The sequence below is a fragment of the Protobothrops mucrosquamatus genome, unplaced genomic scaffold, assembly GCF_001527695.2.
Source record: "Protobothrops mucrosquamatus isolate PMUCROS unplaced genomic scaffold, P.Mucros_1.0 scaffold_124, whole genome shotgun sequence".
Lineage (NCBI taxonomy): Eukaryota > Metazoa > Chordata > Lepidosauria > Squamata > Viperidae > Protobothrops > Protobothrops mucrosquamatus.
In genome coordinates this window covers 139,815-154,106 of record NW_015386200.1, presented here as the reverse complement: position 1 = coordinate 154,106, position 14,292 = coordinate 139,815, and the positions used below count along the sequence as shown (strand labels likewise).

The 14,292-nt window shown below is 42.3% G+C and overlaps 1 protein-coding gene across 1 annotated transcript in view; it reads right to left on the bottom strand.

The window, feature by feature from the left end:
• Positions 1 to 14,292, bottom strand: part of FHOD3 (formin homology 2 domain containing 3) — a 197,579-nt gene that overhangs the window by 93,078 nt on the left and 90,209 nt on the right. The window contains exon 5 of the mRNA XM_015816968.1: positions 11,689 to 11,808. Coding sequence (XP_015672454.1) covers positions 11,689 to 11,808 — 120 coding nt within the window. The remainder of the gene's footprint in view (positions 1 to 11,688; positions 11,809 to 14,292) is intronic.

Here is a 14,292-nt window from a genome sequence, read left to right as displayed (position 1 = left end):
TTCTGAACCTTAATGTTCCTTGCAGATTCAGGCAATTGGTTGATGTTCTGTTCTAGTTATGAGTCCCTCTTTCCAGTTTTAAACTTGTCCTTTTCATCCCCTCAGTTTGTCAGAGAGATCTTTATGCAACCATGCTGGTGTCATCTGGGGTCGATTTTTTCTTTCTTTCTCCATGTTACATGTTTGATCAGGCTTTAATAATCTAATTTTTAGAGTTTCCCAAGCATCTTGAGTTGTTTTTCTATTTTGGATTTCCACAGAATCCTTCTTAATCTCTCTCTTAGTTTGTTGAAATCAGCTCTCTTGAAGTCTAGAACACTAGTTTAACTTTGTTTAATTGCCTGTTCTTACAATGAATCCTAGTATGACATAGTCATTCTCCCACAAAGTTCCCACACTTTTGATCCATTCTATCATTTCATCCCTATTAGTAAGAATTAAGTCCTGTATAGCTGACTCTCTACTTCCTTTCTCTACCTTTTGAGGTACAAAGTTGTCAGGCATATCACAAACCTGTTTGATCTCTCACTTGCTATAGAGTTTGTCTCCCAGTTTATGTCAGGGAAGTTAAAATCTCCCATTACTACAGTGGTGTGTTTCCTGCACATCTTATTTAACTGACTAGCAAAATTTTCATCTATTTCCCCTGGCTAGTTGGGTGGCTTGCTGTATACACCTACAGCAGTGTCATTTCTTTTTCCTCTAATCTTTACCCAAATGCATTCAGGAAAGCTTTCATCCTTGTTATTGTATATTTCTGTAGAGGTGTAGTGATTCCTTACGTATAATGCAACTCCACTTCCTCTTTTGTTAGTCTGTTTCTTTTGAACAATTTATATCTTTCTAGCAATATGTTCTAATCACGAGTTTTATCCCACCAAGTTTCGGTACTGCACATTATCACACCTACTTTCATGTACTAGGATTTCAAGTCCTCCCTGTTTGTTCCCCAAACTCTGAGCATTAGGCTCTTTATGGCCTGTTTCATAGTTGAGTAGTCCTTTCTTCTGACGATTACCTTCCTCATTGTCTGATTTGTTGTCATAGGGTTTATGCCTGAAGTTTGATTGTAAATATTAGCAAATAATATTTAGTATATTTAAATAGTGGCATTTAATTTGGAGTGACTTTAACAAGGAATATCATCTTAACTATTGATCATTAATTATAGTAAAAATCAAGCTAAATGATTATTCTGGACCACATAAGATCCAGAATAAAATTGTACATAGTTTCTGTATTACCCATAATGCAATTTGAAAAATAGTTTTTCCCCTTTTGTGATTTTGTACTGTTTGTTATGAAACTTTTCACTGCTGTTCAAAAAATGTATTTTAATGAAGTTTTGGTCCTTTCCAATCATCATCTTTCCATCCCCAGTTAAGAGCAAAGAAAATGTTATAACTCTGAATGCAGTATTTATATTTTTTTTAAAAATGGGATAGATAGGATAAAAAATATTATCAAAAGTTTAATAAATTTTGGCCATCAAGTATAATTTATTTTTCAAAAGTTACAGAATATCAATAAACAAGGAATGTCTTGTTAATTTAACCATATAGTGAGGACCATACATTCTATTTCAAATATTAATAAAAAATGAAAAAAATGATAAGTTGCAATCTTGAAGCACCTATAAACCTTTTGTGGTTTAAGGATCAATAATTCTTTAACTTTTTTTAAAATGGAACAGAATAGTCCATCTATTTATATTTCTTAGCTGGCCTAGAAGGATACATAGTCATGGCACTAAAAAAGGCAGCCAAAATCCACCAGGACTAGGAAATTTGCAATTCAACTATTGCAATCCCAACAAGGATATGAACAAGTTGATTTTGCAGTTCATCCCATTCCTAGGCCTGAATCCTGACTGAAAATAGATTACATAAATTTGTTTCATTAAAGAATTTCAATATTTGCAAATTTATAATCTTCTGAAGTTTTCTCTAAAGAATGGAAAAATCAGAGATTGGTTGATAACCACCCAAAACAGCTGGATTCAGGTATGGGTTTTTATGGAGGAGATGCACTACTATCGTTTTCAAGGACAGAGGGAAAAAACCCTTACTCAAGGAGGTTTTCACCTCTGCCTTCATTCTTCTTCCTGCCACCTTCTATAGCTTTCATCAACCAAGTAAGTTAGGATATAACCACCTAGAAGTGAGTTATCAAATTCTTTCAAGACAAACTGGTCCCAAATAACTTCACAAGACAAATCTGCTACCATCTCAGCTGGACTTGGAAAACCAACTCTGAGCAATGATTATCCTTCTGGTTTATTTGTTTCATTATTGAAATAAATAATAAACCACTTACTTTTCTAATTACTTAGAAAAATTATATTTCCATACAACTCAAACATGACTTCAGCTGCTACTTCTGCCATGAGGGTAGTGAGGACCTCATGCATCAGTGTGGGTGTCTTAGTCAGCATAGAGTCCAGGATTTTGCCGTCTACGCCAATATGTGCTCCCACGCTCCTCCCATATGAGATGCATGGGGAGGATTGAATGTCCAAACACAATTTTGGGCCTTTAGGTATTTGTCAATGTCTGAATCGGGACGAATGTCTTCATCAATCTGCAGTTCCTTGCACTCCCCTACAAAGTTAGTTCCACGGTTGGATCTAAACACCTTAACTGGGCCTCTGTAGGCTTGGAATCTTCTTAGAGCATTGATGAAACAAGAAGTGTCCATAGATTCGATGACCTCAATGTGGACAGTTCAAATGCTGAGACACATGAAAAGTATGGCCCAAAGTTTGCTGTTGGTTTGACCGCCTCTGATCCGATGAGCAGACACAGACCATAGCCCGAATACATCTAGGCCTATGTTGGTAAATGGTGGTCCTGGAATGAGGCGCTCGGGTGGCAGGTCAGCCATCAACTGGTGTTGCATTGCACCTCATTGTTTATGATAATGCAGAAATCTGTACAAGATGGTGGGAATGCATCTTTTGGCTCCCACGATCCAGAAGCCAGCTGCTCTGATGGCACCTTCTGTGAAGTGCCTGCCTTGATGATGGACAGTTTCATGGTAGTATTGAACTAACAGGTTTGTGACATGTTGACGGGCCGGAAGGATGATAGAGTGCTTGAAGTCTGAAGCTATCTCAGCCTTGTCTAGACATCCTCCTACTCGGAGCAAGTTATGACTATCCAAGAATGGGTTCAATTTCAGCAGTGAACTAGACTTTGGGATAGCCTTTTAAGCTTCCAGACATTCAAATTCCAGTGGGTATGCGTCTTGCTGCACACTTCGAAGAATCCCTCTCTCGGCCTGGAGACAGCTGTCTGGGAAGCTCATCTCGCAGGAAACGAACAATCACTGCTACGCCTGCTACGAGAGATCTCCATCTGGAGAAGCATTCGAAGTGAGTCGGATCTAGGAAATGATGGGGAGATGGTTTCTCTGTCTCCTTGACGTTTGTAGACAGGCAAACAATCTGGGCAGTCATTTTCTCACTCTGTGTGAGCGATTTGTTGGGTACCTGAGGTTGCATGTCGTCATCCTGATCTGGGTCTAGCAGCTCATAGTGTTCTGGTTTTTCTGACGTCTGGCCATCTGGATATGCCAAAAGCTCATGACCCTTTAACCAGACTGAGTCTGCCAACTGTGATGCAGGAATGGACCATGTAGCCTGGTCCGCTGGATTGTGATCTGTTGGCACATATCGCCACTGTTCAGGATTTGAGGATCTTCTGATCCTTTCTACTCTATTATTTAGGTAGACGTAGAAGCGTCTGCTTCGGTTGTGGATGTAGCCTAACACCACCTTGCTGTCTGTACAGAAAGTGGTGGACTGTAATTCAAGGTCCATTGCCTTTGTTATCAGGTCTGCTATTTCTACGGCTAAAACAGCACTGCAGAGTTCTAATCTGGGTACGGTGTGACTTTGTGGTGGTGTTAGCTTCGCCTTTCCCATAATGAAACCAACGCTGCAGCTCTCCCCGCTGTAGACTTTAATGTATCCTACAGCTGCTATTGCCTTCATCAAAGTGTCTGAGAACACGTGCAGCTCCTTCTTCGTTGTGGATCGTCTGTGCCAAAGTCGAGGTCCTTTAGATCTTTAGCATGGTTGTCAGGATGGAAGGCTGCCAACACTTCTTCGCTGTTGGATGCAATTTTGTGCAGCCTAAGGTTAGCTGCTGCTAACATCTGGCATGTCCTTTTTATTAGGTCTATAACTTCTGCTGAAGTGGGTACAGATTTTAAGCCGTCATCGATATAGAAATCCCATTCTACGAAGCGTCTGGCATTTGCACCATATTCAGCTTCACCTATATGGGTGGTGCATTGCAGGACGTAATTAGCGATTGCAGGGAAAGAACCATTTCCAAAGACGTGCACTCGCATTCTGTATTCGGTTACTTGCTGGTTGTGTTGGTCATCGCTGAACCACAGGAAGCGCAGGTAATTGCGATGATCTTCCCTGACGTAGAATGAATAAAACTTCTGCTGGATGTCAGCCATGATTGCCACAGATTCCTTTCTGAAGCGGATGAGCACTCCAAACAGACTGTTGATGAGGTCAGGTCCTGTGAGAAGGACCTTGTTCAAAGAGATGCCTTGGTGCTGTGCACTAGCATCGAAGACTACTCTTATCTGCTCTGCCTTTTGTGGGTGGTACACTCCGAAGAATGGTAGGTACCAGCACTCTTCATCTTCCTTCATTGGAAGGAAGTGTCCGTTCTGGAAAATCTTTTCCATGAACTCTACTAGATGCATTTTCATTTCGGGCTTCTTGTTCATGACTCTTCTCAGATTGTTGAGGCAAGAGAGAGCTTGCTCATGATTTTTGGGTAGGCACTGTCTGGGTATACGGAAAGGTAATGGGGCTACCCAACTCCCTGCGACATCCTGTAGGCATTCCTTGTCCATGCGCTCTAGAAATTCTTTGTCCTCTATTGACGGGCCCACGTCATTGTCGTTTTTGCTGGTCTGGAACACTGTCGTTCCTAAAGCAGACTTGGCTGTCGAAAGCGTGAAGTGTTCTTGGCATGGTTTCATGTGAAATGCTCTCCCATTCCTGAGAATGGAAGTTGCTGCCATGTACTTTTGGGTTGGGGCTTGCAGCCGATTGACGCAGACCCTTCCTGCGATGATCCATCCAAGCTCTGTCTTAAGGACAATCGGGCTGCCTGATGGGCCTCTGACTACATCTTGATAGGCATAGGAGTCGGGGGCATTTTGTAAGTACATAAGTAGAATTTTGGCCTTGGGATCTAAGGGAGGGATGTGATCCGCGATGTGCGACAGGTGAGGTATAAGTCTTGCCACCTCTGGTGTTGGGATTTGACTGCAGTCGTTTGGTAGGGAGTCCCATTCTGTCACTGGTGGCAGTCGGAACCATGACCTTCCATCTAAGGACTCTATGCATAGTCCATAGGCTTTCCTCCCTGCCGTGTTCTGGGGTACAGTACACATAGATACTGTGTAAAATGTTTCCTCAGTTGGAACATCAAAGAGGTCGAAGAATTTTGACTTAGCTATTGTGTCAGTGCTTTGTGTATCTAATACCACATACATCATTACAGCTTCTTCCGGGCGTCCTTCGGGGTAGACTTTAGCCAAACAGATGTGAGTGCATGAACGAGGGCATGGTGAGTCGCCACATATTACCGTGCAGTAGGTCTTGACCGTGTCCAGGTACTCTTTGGAGCCACGTTGAGACTCCTTCGCCATAGGAAGGGTGGAGGTTGCTTGTGGCTGCTTAGAGTATAGATGCAAGGCCCCCGGGTGCTTGTCACTGTTACATAGGTGGCATTTCACCTTAACTGTGCAATCTTTGGCTATGTGGTCCATAGACTCACAGCACTTGTAGCCTATCCTGTACTCTTTGAGCAGGGCCTTTCATTCGTCCATGGACTTCTTTCCAAATTCTCTGCATTTGGGAGGGAGCATTTATGTAGTGGACAATTTAGGTCTTTGCCTGCTTGTCGAGGTTCAGATTGAATTCTCCTCGGCAGTTGCTTGTCTGAAGTCTTCTTTGGCCAGGTTGTGACCTCTGTCTTGTGCACAGAAATAAGAGTTTTGCCCTTTGTGGGTTGGAATGAACCCTTAGTTGTGCCAAAATTCTGACTGGTCCGTTTGGGCACTGGAAGCAATTTTTCTGTGTCTTCGAGATTGTAGGCATTATTGTACCATTCTGCTTGTTTGGCTACAAACTTTGCAAGAACAGCAAAGGGGGGGTCGCCAGGATTCCAATTCTTGTGAGTTTCAGATATATTGACCCATTTGTCCCTTAACTGCCTTGGTAGTTTTTTAACAATAAGCCTTTGCTTCTCGAACTGATTGAGGCAGCCAAGCCTCGGCATGGTGGGCTCATTTTGTACTGATTGTAGCAGTGTGAGCAAGTCTGCGAATTCCAACAACTTGACAGGGTTATTGATATTGATGTTAGGGAATTTGTAAAGACTGTCCTTTACAGCGATATGTCTGTCAGTTTGGGTGCGCCATACCGCTTATCGAGCCTTTCCCAAGCTTGCTGAAGGGCGATAACAGGGTTGCTTAATCGGGCTGAGTGTTCTTTACTAAGTTTGCAGATGCTGGTCCCAGCCATGCCCTCATGAGCCCGATTTTGTCACCTGGTGTTAGCCCTTCGTCATGGAGGGCGTGCTTGAATGCGTATTTCCACATTATGTACTCTTTCCCTGGTTCATCAGAAAATTTCTGCATACCTTTGGATGCCAAATCTAGCCTTCCTCTGCAGGGCTTTTGAGGATACGTTGGTGCTGGGGAGGGGGTGTAGCTGGGCGGTGGTGGTGCATTGCTCCCGAGAGTGGGGTCATGTGCCAGGGCTGGCTGGTGATTTTCTTCAGCGTGTTGCCATGGCACATACGAGGGGCGTTGTGGGTTTGGCCTGAATTCCTCTGCCTTTACATTAAGCTGAAGAGGCATCATTCAGATGGTGCGTTGCCGGCTCCCTGGCCAGTTGGCGCATCTGGTAGCCAAGATTCTCCTCCATGGTCGGGCGTGAAAGTGGCGCCTCAGGATGCTGTTTCCTGTTGACGCAGTAGAGACTCTAGCCTGGCCTGAGTCCTGGCAATCTCGTCCTGTAACAGCTGCTCTTCCTGCTGTGGAGTCATTGCCATTGCAGATGGACCTATCCGGTTACCATCTGTGGTTTGGTTCGTTGGAGTCGGTTGTGTAGCTCTGGAGTAAAGATTTCATGATCCAGATGGTGCAATGTCGTCTCTCTGGCTGATTGGCACATCTGGTGGTTAAGATTCTCCTTCCTGTTCACTTCGTCTTGGGGAACTTGCGGTTAGCCGCGGTGCTCCTGCCTGCTCATGTTGAAACGCGCTCTGGTTGTCAACGTAGGTCTGCACGCGGTTATGCGGGCTTTCTCTTCTTAGCCCTTCCAAATTGTGCGTGGAAGTAGTGCCTTCCAGCTCTCTCTGTAAAGCTGTTGCTCTTACAGCTACTTCTGCTGCTTTCTTCTTGCGCTGTGAAAGCTCGAAGCTGGCCTGAGCTTTGACCGTTTCTTCCCTTTGCTTTTGCAATGCCTCTGCCACCCGTTGCTCTGCTTCTGCCACACGTATAGCCGCTGCAGTCTGAGCTTTGGCCACTTTGTCATTTTTCTGTCGCTCTACTTCTGTAGAGCTGCTGCGGTCTGTGCTTTGGCCATTTCTTCCTCTTGCTGTTGCTCTGCTGCTGCTACGGCATCAGCTTCCGCAGAATCGATTCATGCTTGTGCAAGTTGAGCGGCAAGGATTCTACCCTTGAGGCTCGGGATGCTTAGCTGTGACGAGAAGATGCTTTAGAATGATGGGAGGTGCCTGAGACGGAAGGTTGTTGTGACACGCTGGAATGCGCCTGGGATCGTGGCGAGTTATGGTGAAAGGGTGAAGCTTCTTTAGAGGCGTGGGAGGGTGCCGCATGTGATCGCTGGGATGGTGCATGTGAAGGACGGGAAAAATCAGACTCAGCCCTCTCAGTTGGTATATCTTTCAGGTGAGGCTCAGCCTCCAGGAGGCGTTTATGCTCTCTAGAAACTTTTTACGTTCCTTGTTTTTTTAGCTTGAGGCTTTGCATCAAGCTATCAAGTGTTGGGTCTCCTAGCTGTGACTGGATCCTTTCGAGATGGCATTCGGAGTCTGTCCATTGGAAGAAAGACTCACAAGTTCCCACAACTTTTCCCAGTACTTTTCATGGCGGTCCCGGATGCTATCCCATTTCTCCAACAGGTTCGACTGCATGACTTTAGTAAGCTTTCTTTGTTGCCTCAGATCATAAGGTTTCTGAGATGTCTTTGGTGTCAAGTCTGCTAACATTGGATGTTCTTGCTTGCCATATGTGAAGAACCATGTCATTTGGCCTCACTGAAGCTTGGACATCGGCTTCTGTGTACAAGTCAAGGTTGGCTGTTGCAGCAGTTCTCCATGTCTGGCTGGTTGGAGCAGCTCACCAAGGTTGGTTGATTGAACCAACTCTTCTGAATCAATGGGATACTCTGCCATGGCTAGGACAAGCTCAGGAAACTTCCTAGCTATTTTGAGGCGAATTCAGTGAACTTCGCTCTTTGACCACCAGGGGTCACTATCTGGGTAAGCACCTCAGGGAAATTCCTTCCTAGGCCACCAGGGTACACTTGCTGTGTAGGAGAGACTTCAAGGAAATTCCCTCTTTCACCACCAGGGCGCACACTATCTGGGTAGGCACTTCAGGGAAATTCCTTCCTTGGCCACCAGGGTACACTTGCTGCGTGGTTAGAGACTTCAAGGAAGTTCCCTCTTTCATCACCAGGGCGCACACTATCTGGGTAGGCACTTCAGGGACATTCCTTCCTTGGCCACCGGGGTCACTGCTTGCATGAGTGGGTACTTCAGCGAAGTTGACTCTTTGACCACTAGGGATCGCTGCTTGCGTGCGTGGGTACGTCAGCGAAGTTCACCCTTTGATCATTAGGGGTCGCTGCTTGTGTGCGTGGGTACTTCAGTGAAGTTCACCCATTGACCACTAGGGGTTGCTGCATGTGTGCGTGGGTATTTCAGCAAAGTTCACTCTTTGAGCACTAGGGGTCGCTGCTTCCATTTGCCTATACTTGGGATAGGTTTGTTTGCAAATTGGCCACCAGAGGGCCTTGCTGCATTGAGTCTATGCTTGGAATAGACTTTGTTTGCAGATTGGCCACCAGAGGGTGCTTTGCAGGTAACATAAATGCAGGCTTGTTTGTAGGTTGGCCACCAGAGGGCCTTGCTGCATTGAGACTATGCTTAGAATGGACTTTGTTTGTTTAAGCCCTTTCAATCCAAGAGGAGGGGCCAGCTGGGTTAGAATTCAGCCTTTTACACCAGTTGCCTGGTTGCCATAGTTATTTATTGCTTTCCTTAGCAACTGATTACTTTCCTTGGCAATGGATCGATTTATTGTCTGGGTTGTGAGGCCAGCAAAAGGTGAATGCTTCCTTTGCTGGACCTTTCGGAGTAGCCTTTTTTACACAAAGGAAAGCAGCATTCTTTGACAAGCTGTTTGACCCAGATGGCAAGCAGAGAATAAATGCAGTAGAAGATTTTTAGGCATTCAGAATTGTTGGGGGGGTTGCTAGCAAGCAACCAGTTAACCAGGCATGTGAAGAGTTAATTGCACGCCTCTTCATCTCTGAATTGTCCCTTTTAAACACACACAGTTCTGGCCGCCTCCCCCTTCCTTGCCTTGCTTCAACCATGCTGAGTTTGCAGGGGGGGGGAGTGTCGCTGCCCGCTCTGAATGTTAGACAAAGGCAACAGAGATTTCTGAAAACTGTGCTTGCAGCAAATAACTTTATGGTATAGGCAAACAAGGCATCTAATCAAATGAGGATTTTTTTTGCAATTCAAAGTCTCTCTCATGCAGCTTAACTCCCTCCAAGTAGATGCATGTAGATCTTCACAAACAAACAGACTGAGTAGCAAGCAGAAACTTTGATTGCAGCTAAACATGCGAAGAGTTAAATGCACATCACTGGCTTCAGAGCTTGGTTCATTAGCAGCTGAATGCTTTGGATTACAAGCAGGCTAAAAACAGGCACACACATCTGATCTTTAGAAACACATTGCTTGGCATCCCAAACAAACGAAATTGGTATGCAAATGAAGACGCCGGCTAGTTCGTTGAGCCAAAGAAACAGGATTTTATAAAGCAGTTTTTTCTTTGTGGACAAGCAGAGAACTGGCTATTGCAGGGAATACTTTCAAATGTGAATTGGGCTTGCAACAGGGGGATAGGTCCCTTCAACACACAGACATCGCTTCGCTTCCCAGCCACTTAATGAAGATATAGCTTTAGCCAGACACTGTTAATAATCTCTTCTTATTTCTCTCAAAACAGGCAATTTCTTGGAGCAGAAATAAATCCTTTCTTTACTTTTGCCAGCAGATGCGTAGAGAATAAATATAGCTTTTTTACTTTTAACAAAGAGAGAAACACGCAATGTTCTTTTACTTTAAAACGTTAGCTGGCAAACAGATCCAGTAGCAGGCAGGTACTTTCTTGGAGCAAACTTAGAGATTAGATATTGCTTTCTACTGCTTTTTACTATTCTGGAACCTGAACTAAAACGCTTTGTAATTCTGGTCCAGACAGCATTAACTCAATGAAAATGATTTTAAAACAAATATTTATTGTCCAGGAATTCTAAGCAAAGACTTACTATGCTGAAGATATGTCCGGTGTTTGCATATTTGTTCATTTCCATAGGTAAAAAGCAGTAATTCTCCATATCAGCTTAGCGTGGTTGCAGATGCCATACATGCATCCACATGCTGGTTACACAAAGGAATTTTACGACCCTGGCACGTAACAGGATGTCCTGCAATAACTTTTAACTCCTCCCACTGTCTAAATGAACTATAGGATTAACTGATGACTGAAACTACATTACCCAGAAGCCATCTCTTAAGGAAACAGCGTTTAACCCTTTAAATGCTAAATACTCTAACATACAGTTCTTTTGAGGATACAGCATTAACTCTGTAAATGCTAAGTATTTTAACACAGTTCTTAAACTAACTGACTGATCCAGCACATTTATCATACACTATTGAAAGAAATTGTAAATAATACAACATTCCTTGTTCTTCTTTAAAAAATCAGTTCAACTTTAGCCAAATTAAACTTTCATATTTGCTCTCTATCTTGTTTAAACAAGTTTTTTTTACTGTTCTTAAAAAGTTTTTTAGACAAGATAGAGAGCAAATATGAAAGTTTAATTTGGCTAAGTTGAACTGATTTTTTAAAGAAGAACAAGGAATGTTGTATTATTTACAATTTCTTACATCCCACTCTTTGAGACAAGCCTTTATCGAACTTTCCTTCCAAATAATGACAACAACCTATCTGGATGGAAGATACAAAAAAATTACCAACTAACACAATTTATGCATTTCTAATAATTTACAGATGGAAGATGTGACCCACTTGACCCATTGCAAACTTTATCAGGAACCTAGAGCTAGATTCACTATACTCTTGTTAATCCAATTAATTCAGTCTAGTTTAGAAAAAAACATATTTCCTGTTGTCTGATGAAGATGAACATGTAACAAAAGAAGTTGTATTGTTTGCAAAGGCCATAAAGAAGATAGAAAGCACATGATGATAAATAGTGCTGTTAATGTTCAGGGGGATTTTTTAACTGATATGTATTTTTTATGAATTTTGCTAAATTATAGTTGTAAGTAATTTTTTCAATGCAATTCTACTCACACTGGTTCCATTGAGAAAATTTCCAATAGCTAAGAGAGCAGAAAGAATAAATCCAAAGGTAGCATTATTCTCTAGCTGGTCCATTCCTTCCTTCAGGTCTAAAAGTGGTTCTGCAATCTCCTGTCATTAACAAAAAATAAAAACATGGAAAATGTTTTTTTACATCAATTAAATGTTATGAACAGGGATTTTCACTTAACAGTGAATAATTCTTTTCAGGTAAAGGATGTTTCTATCAAAATAAACTAAAGCCCCAAACAAAAACAATACCAAAGAGAATGAAAACAAAATACACCAGATGAGCCCAGCATGGTTGCACTAAGAGCTCTCTGACAAATTGAAGGACAAAAAGGACACGTGTAAAAAATATAAAAAGGGACAAATCTAAAACAGAATATCAGCAAATGTAGGTAGTCTTCAACTTAAAACTATTCATTTAATGACTGTTTAAAGTTACAATGCCACTGAAAAAAGTGGCTTATGATTGTTTTCAACAAACATAGCAGCATCCCTGTGATCAAAATTTGGATGCTTGGCAATTGGCTCATATTTATAATGATTGCAATGTCCCATGGTCATGTGATCACCTTTTGTGACCTTCTGACAAGCAAAGCCAATGTGGGAGCAAGATTCACTTAACAACTATATTATTAACTTAACAACTACAATGATTCACTTAACAATTGTGGCAAGAAAGGTCATAAAACAAGGTTAAACTACATAATAACTGTCTTGCCTAGCAATGGAAATATGAGCTTAACTGTGGTCATAAGTCAAGGATCACGTGTGGCCCAAATCTGCAAGGATGAAGACTAAGGCTCATAATAATTAAGGCTTGTAACAAATGACAAAAATAACAAAAAAAGTTTCTTTTAATATGTTAAGGAACAAAAAGAAAGTCAAAGAAATGATTGGAGCACTAATGGGAGGAAATGGCAAGAAGGTGACTGGCAGCAGAGAGAAGTAGAATTGCTTAATTCCTTTTTTCCATCTCTCTTATGCAAAAGAAAAAAAAACAGCCCAACCTATCAACAGCAGCACTATGAGAAACAGAACAGGAATGCAAGTCAAAATAGGCAAGAAATTGGTAAAAGACAACCTATCCACTTTAGATGAGGGTAAATCATCACCAGGACCGGATGATTTACATCCCAAGGTACTCAAGAACTGGCAGATGTGAGCTCGGAACCACTGAACAAAATCTTTCAGAGTTCCTGGAACATGGGGGAAATGCCAGAGGACTGGAAAAGAGTCGATGTGATTCCAATCTTCAAGAAGAAGTAAAGGTGGATTTAGGAAACTACAGACCAATCAGGCTGACATCAATATGGGAGAATCCTGAAAAGATAATCAAGCAATGGATTTGTGAGCACCTTCAAATGAACAAGGCAATCACTAGAAGCCAATGTGGGTTTGTTAAAAACAGATGATGCCCGACAAACCTTACTGCCTTTTTTGATAAAGTGACTAAATTAATGAATCAGGAAATGCTATGGATATAATTTACTTGGATTTTGGTAAGGCATTTGACAAAATAGACCACAGCCAGCTTCCTGGTAAGATGGAATAATTTGGGATAGATAATACCACCACCAGAGGATTCACAGTTGGCTGACCAATCATACTCAATGGAATTACATCTAATGAATTACATCTAATAAATGTGGGGCACTTCAATGTTCTGTCTTGGGCCCAGTGCTCTTGAACATTATCATCAATGATCTGTTGAGGGGGTAGAAGAGGAATTTAAAACAATGGAGTTGGAAGTGACCCTGGAGATCTTATAGTGAATGACTGGCTCAATCAGGAGATCCTATACAGTTCTGGACAAATGACTGTCCAATGTCTTCCTAAATTCTCCAGTAATGGATGATCGACAATTTCTTCAAGCAACTGTTCTTTTGATTGTTTTCACTGGATCTCTCTTTCAATTATTTCTTCTCCAATCTCCAGTATCTTTGGAGAATAGGTTAACATCCCCCCCATGACAGCCCCTCAAATATTGGAAGACTGCTATCATGTCACCCCATTCCTTTGTTAAACTAGATGTATCCAGTTCCCACAATCATTCATTGTATGGCTTAGCCTCCAATCCCGTAATCATCTTTGTTATTGCTTTCTGAACTCTTTCTAGAGTCCCAGCATCTTTTTTGTATTGTGGTGAGCAGAACTGGATGCTGTATTTCAAGTATAGTCTTATCAGTGCAGTATAAAGTGGTACTCTCACTTTGCATGATCTTCATACTTATCCCTCTATTGATGCAGCCTAAGACTATACTGTCTTTTTGGGACAGCTGAAACATACTACTGGCTCATACTTAAGTGGATGTCCACTAAGATTGTCGACATCTTTATAGGTTTAATTAGGGCATGTGCACGACTCTTTGATCTCGTCACTGGGCCGTTTATACTAGAATGTACTCCAGGCACCGAGTTCTTATTGGGAGTTGTCCTTCCCACATGATCCGTATCAGTGTAAGTAATAGCAGGGGATATCCTTTCTTGGAGGTTTAGCGCGGGTAAAGCCTCTACTCCCCTTCTTTTTTGTGTAATCACGTCTTCCAATTTCCTCTCTTGTCTATTAGCCTTGTTTTCTTTTCTGCT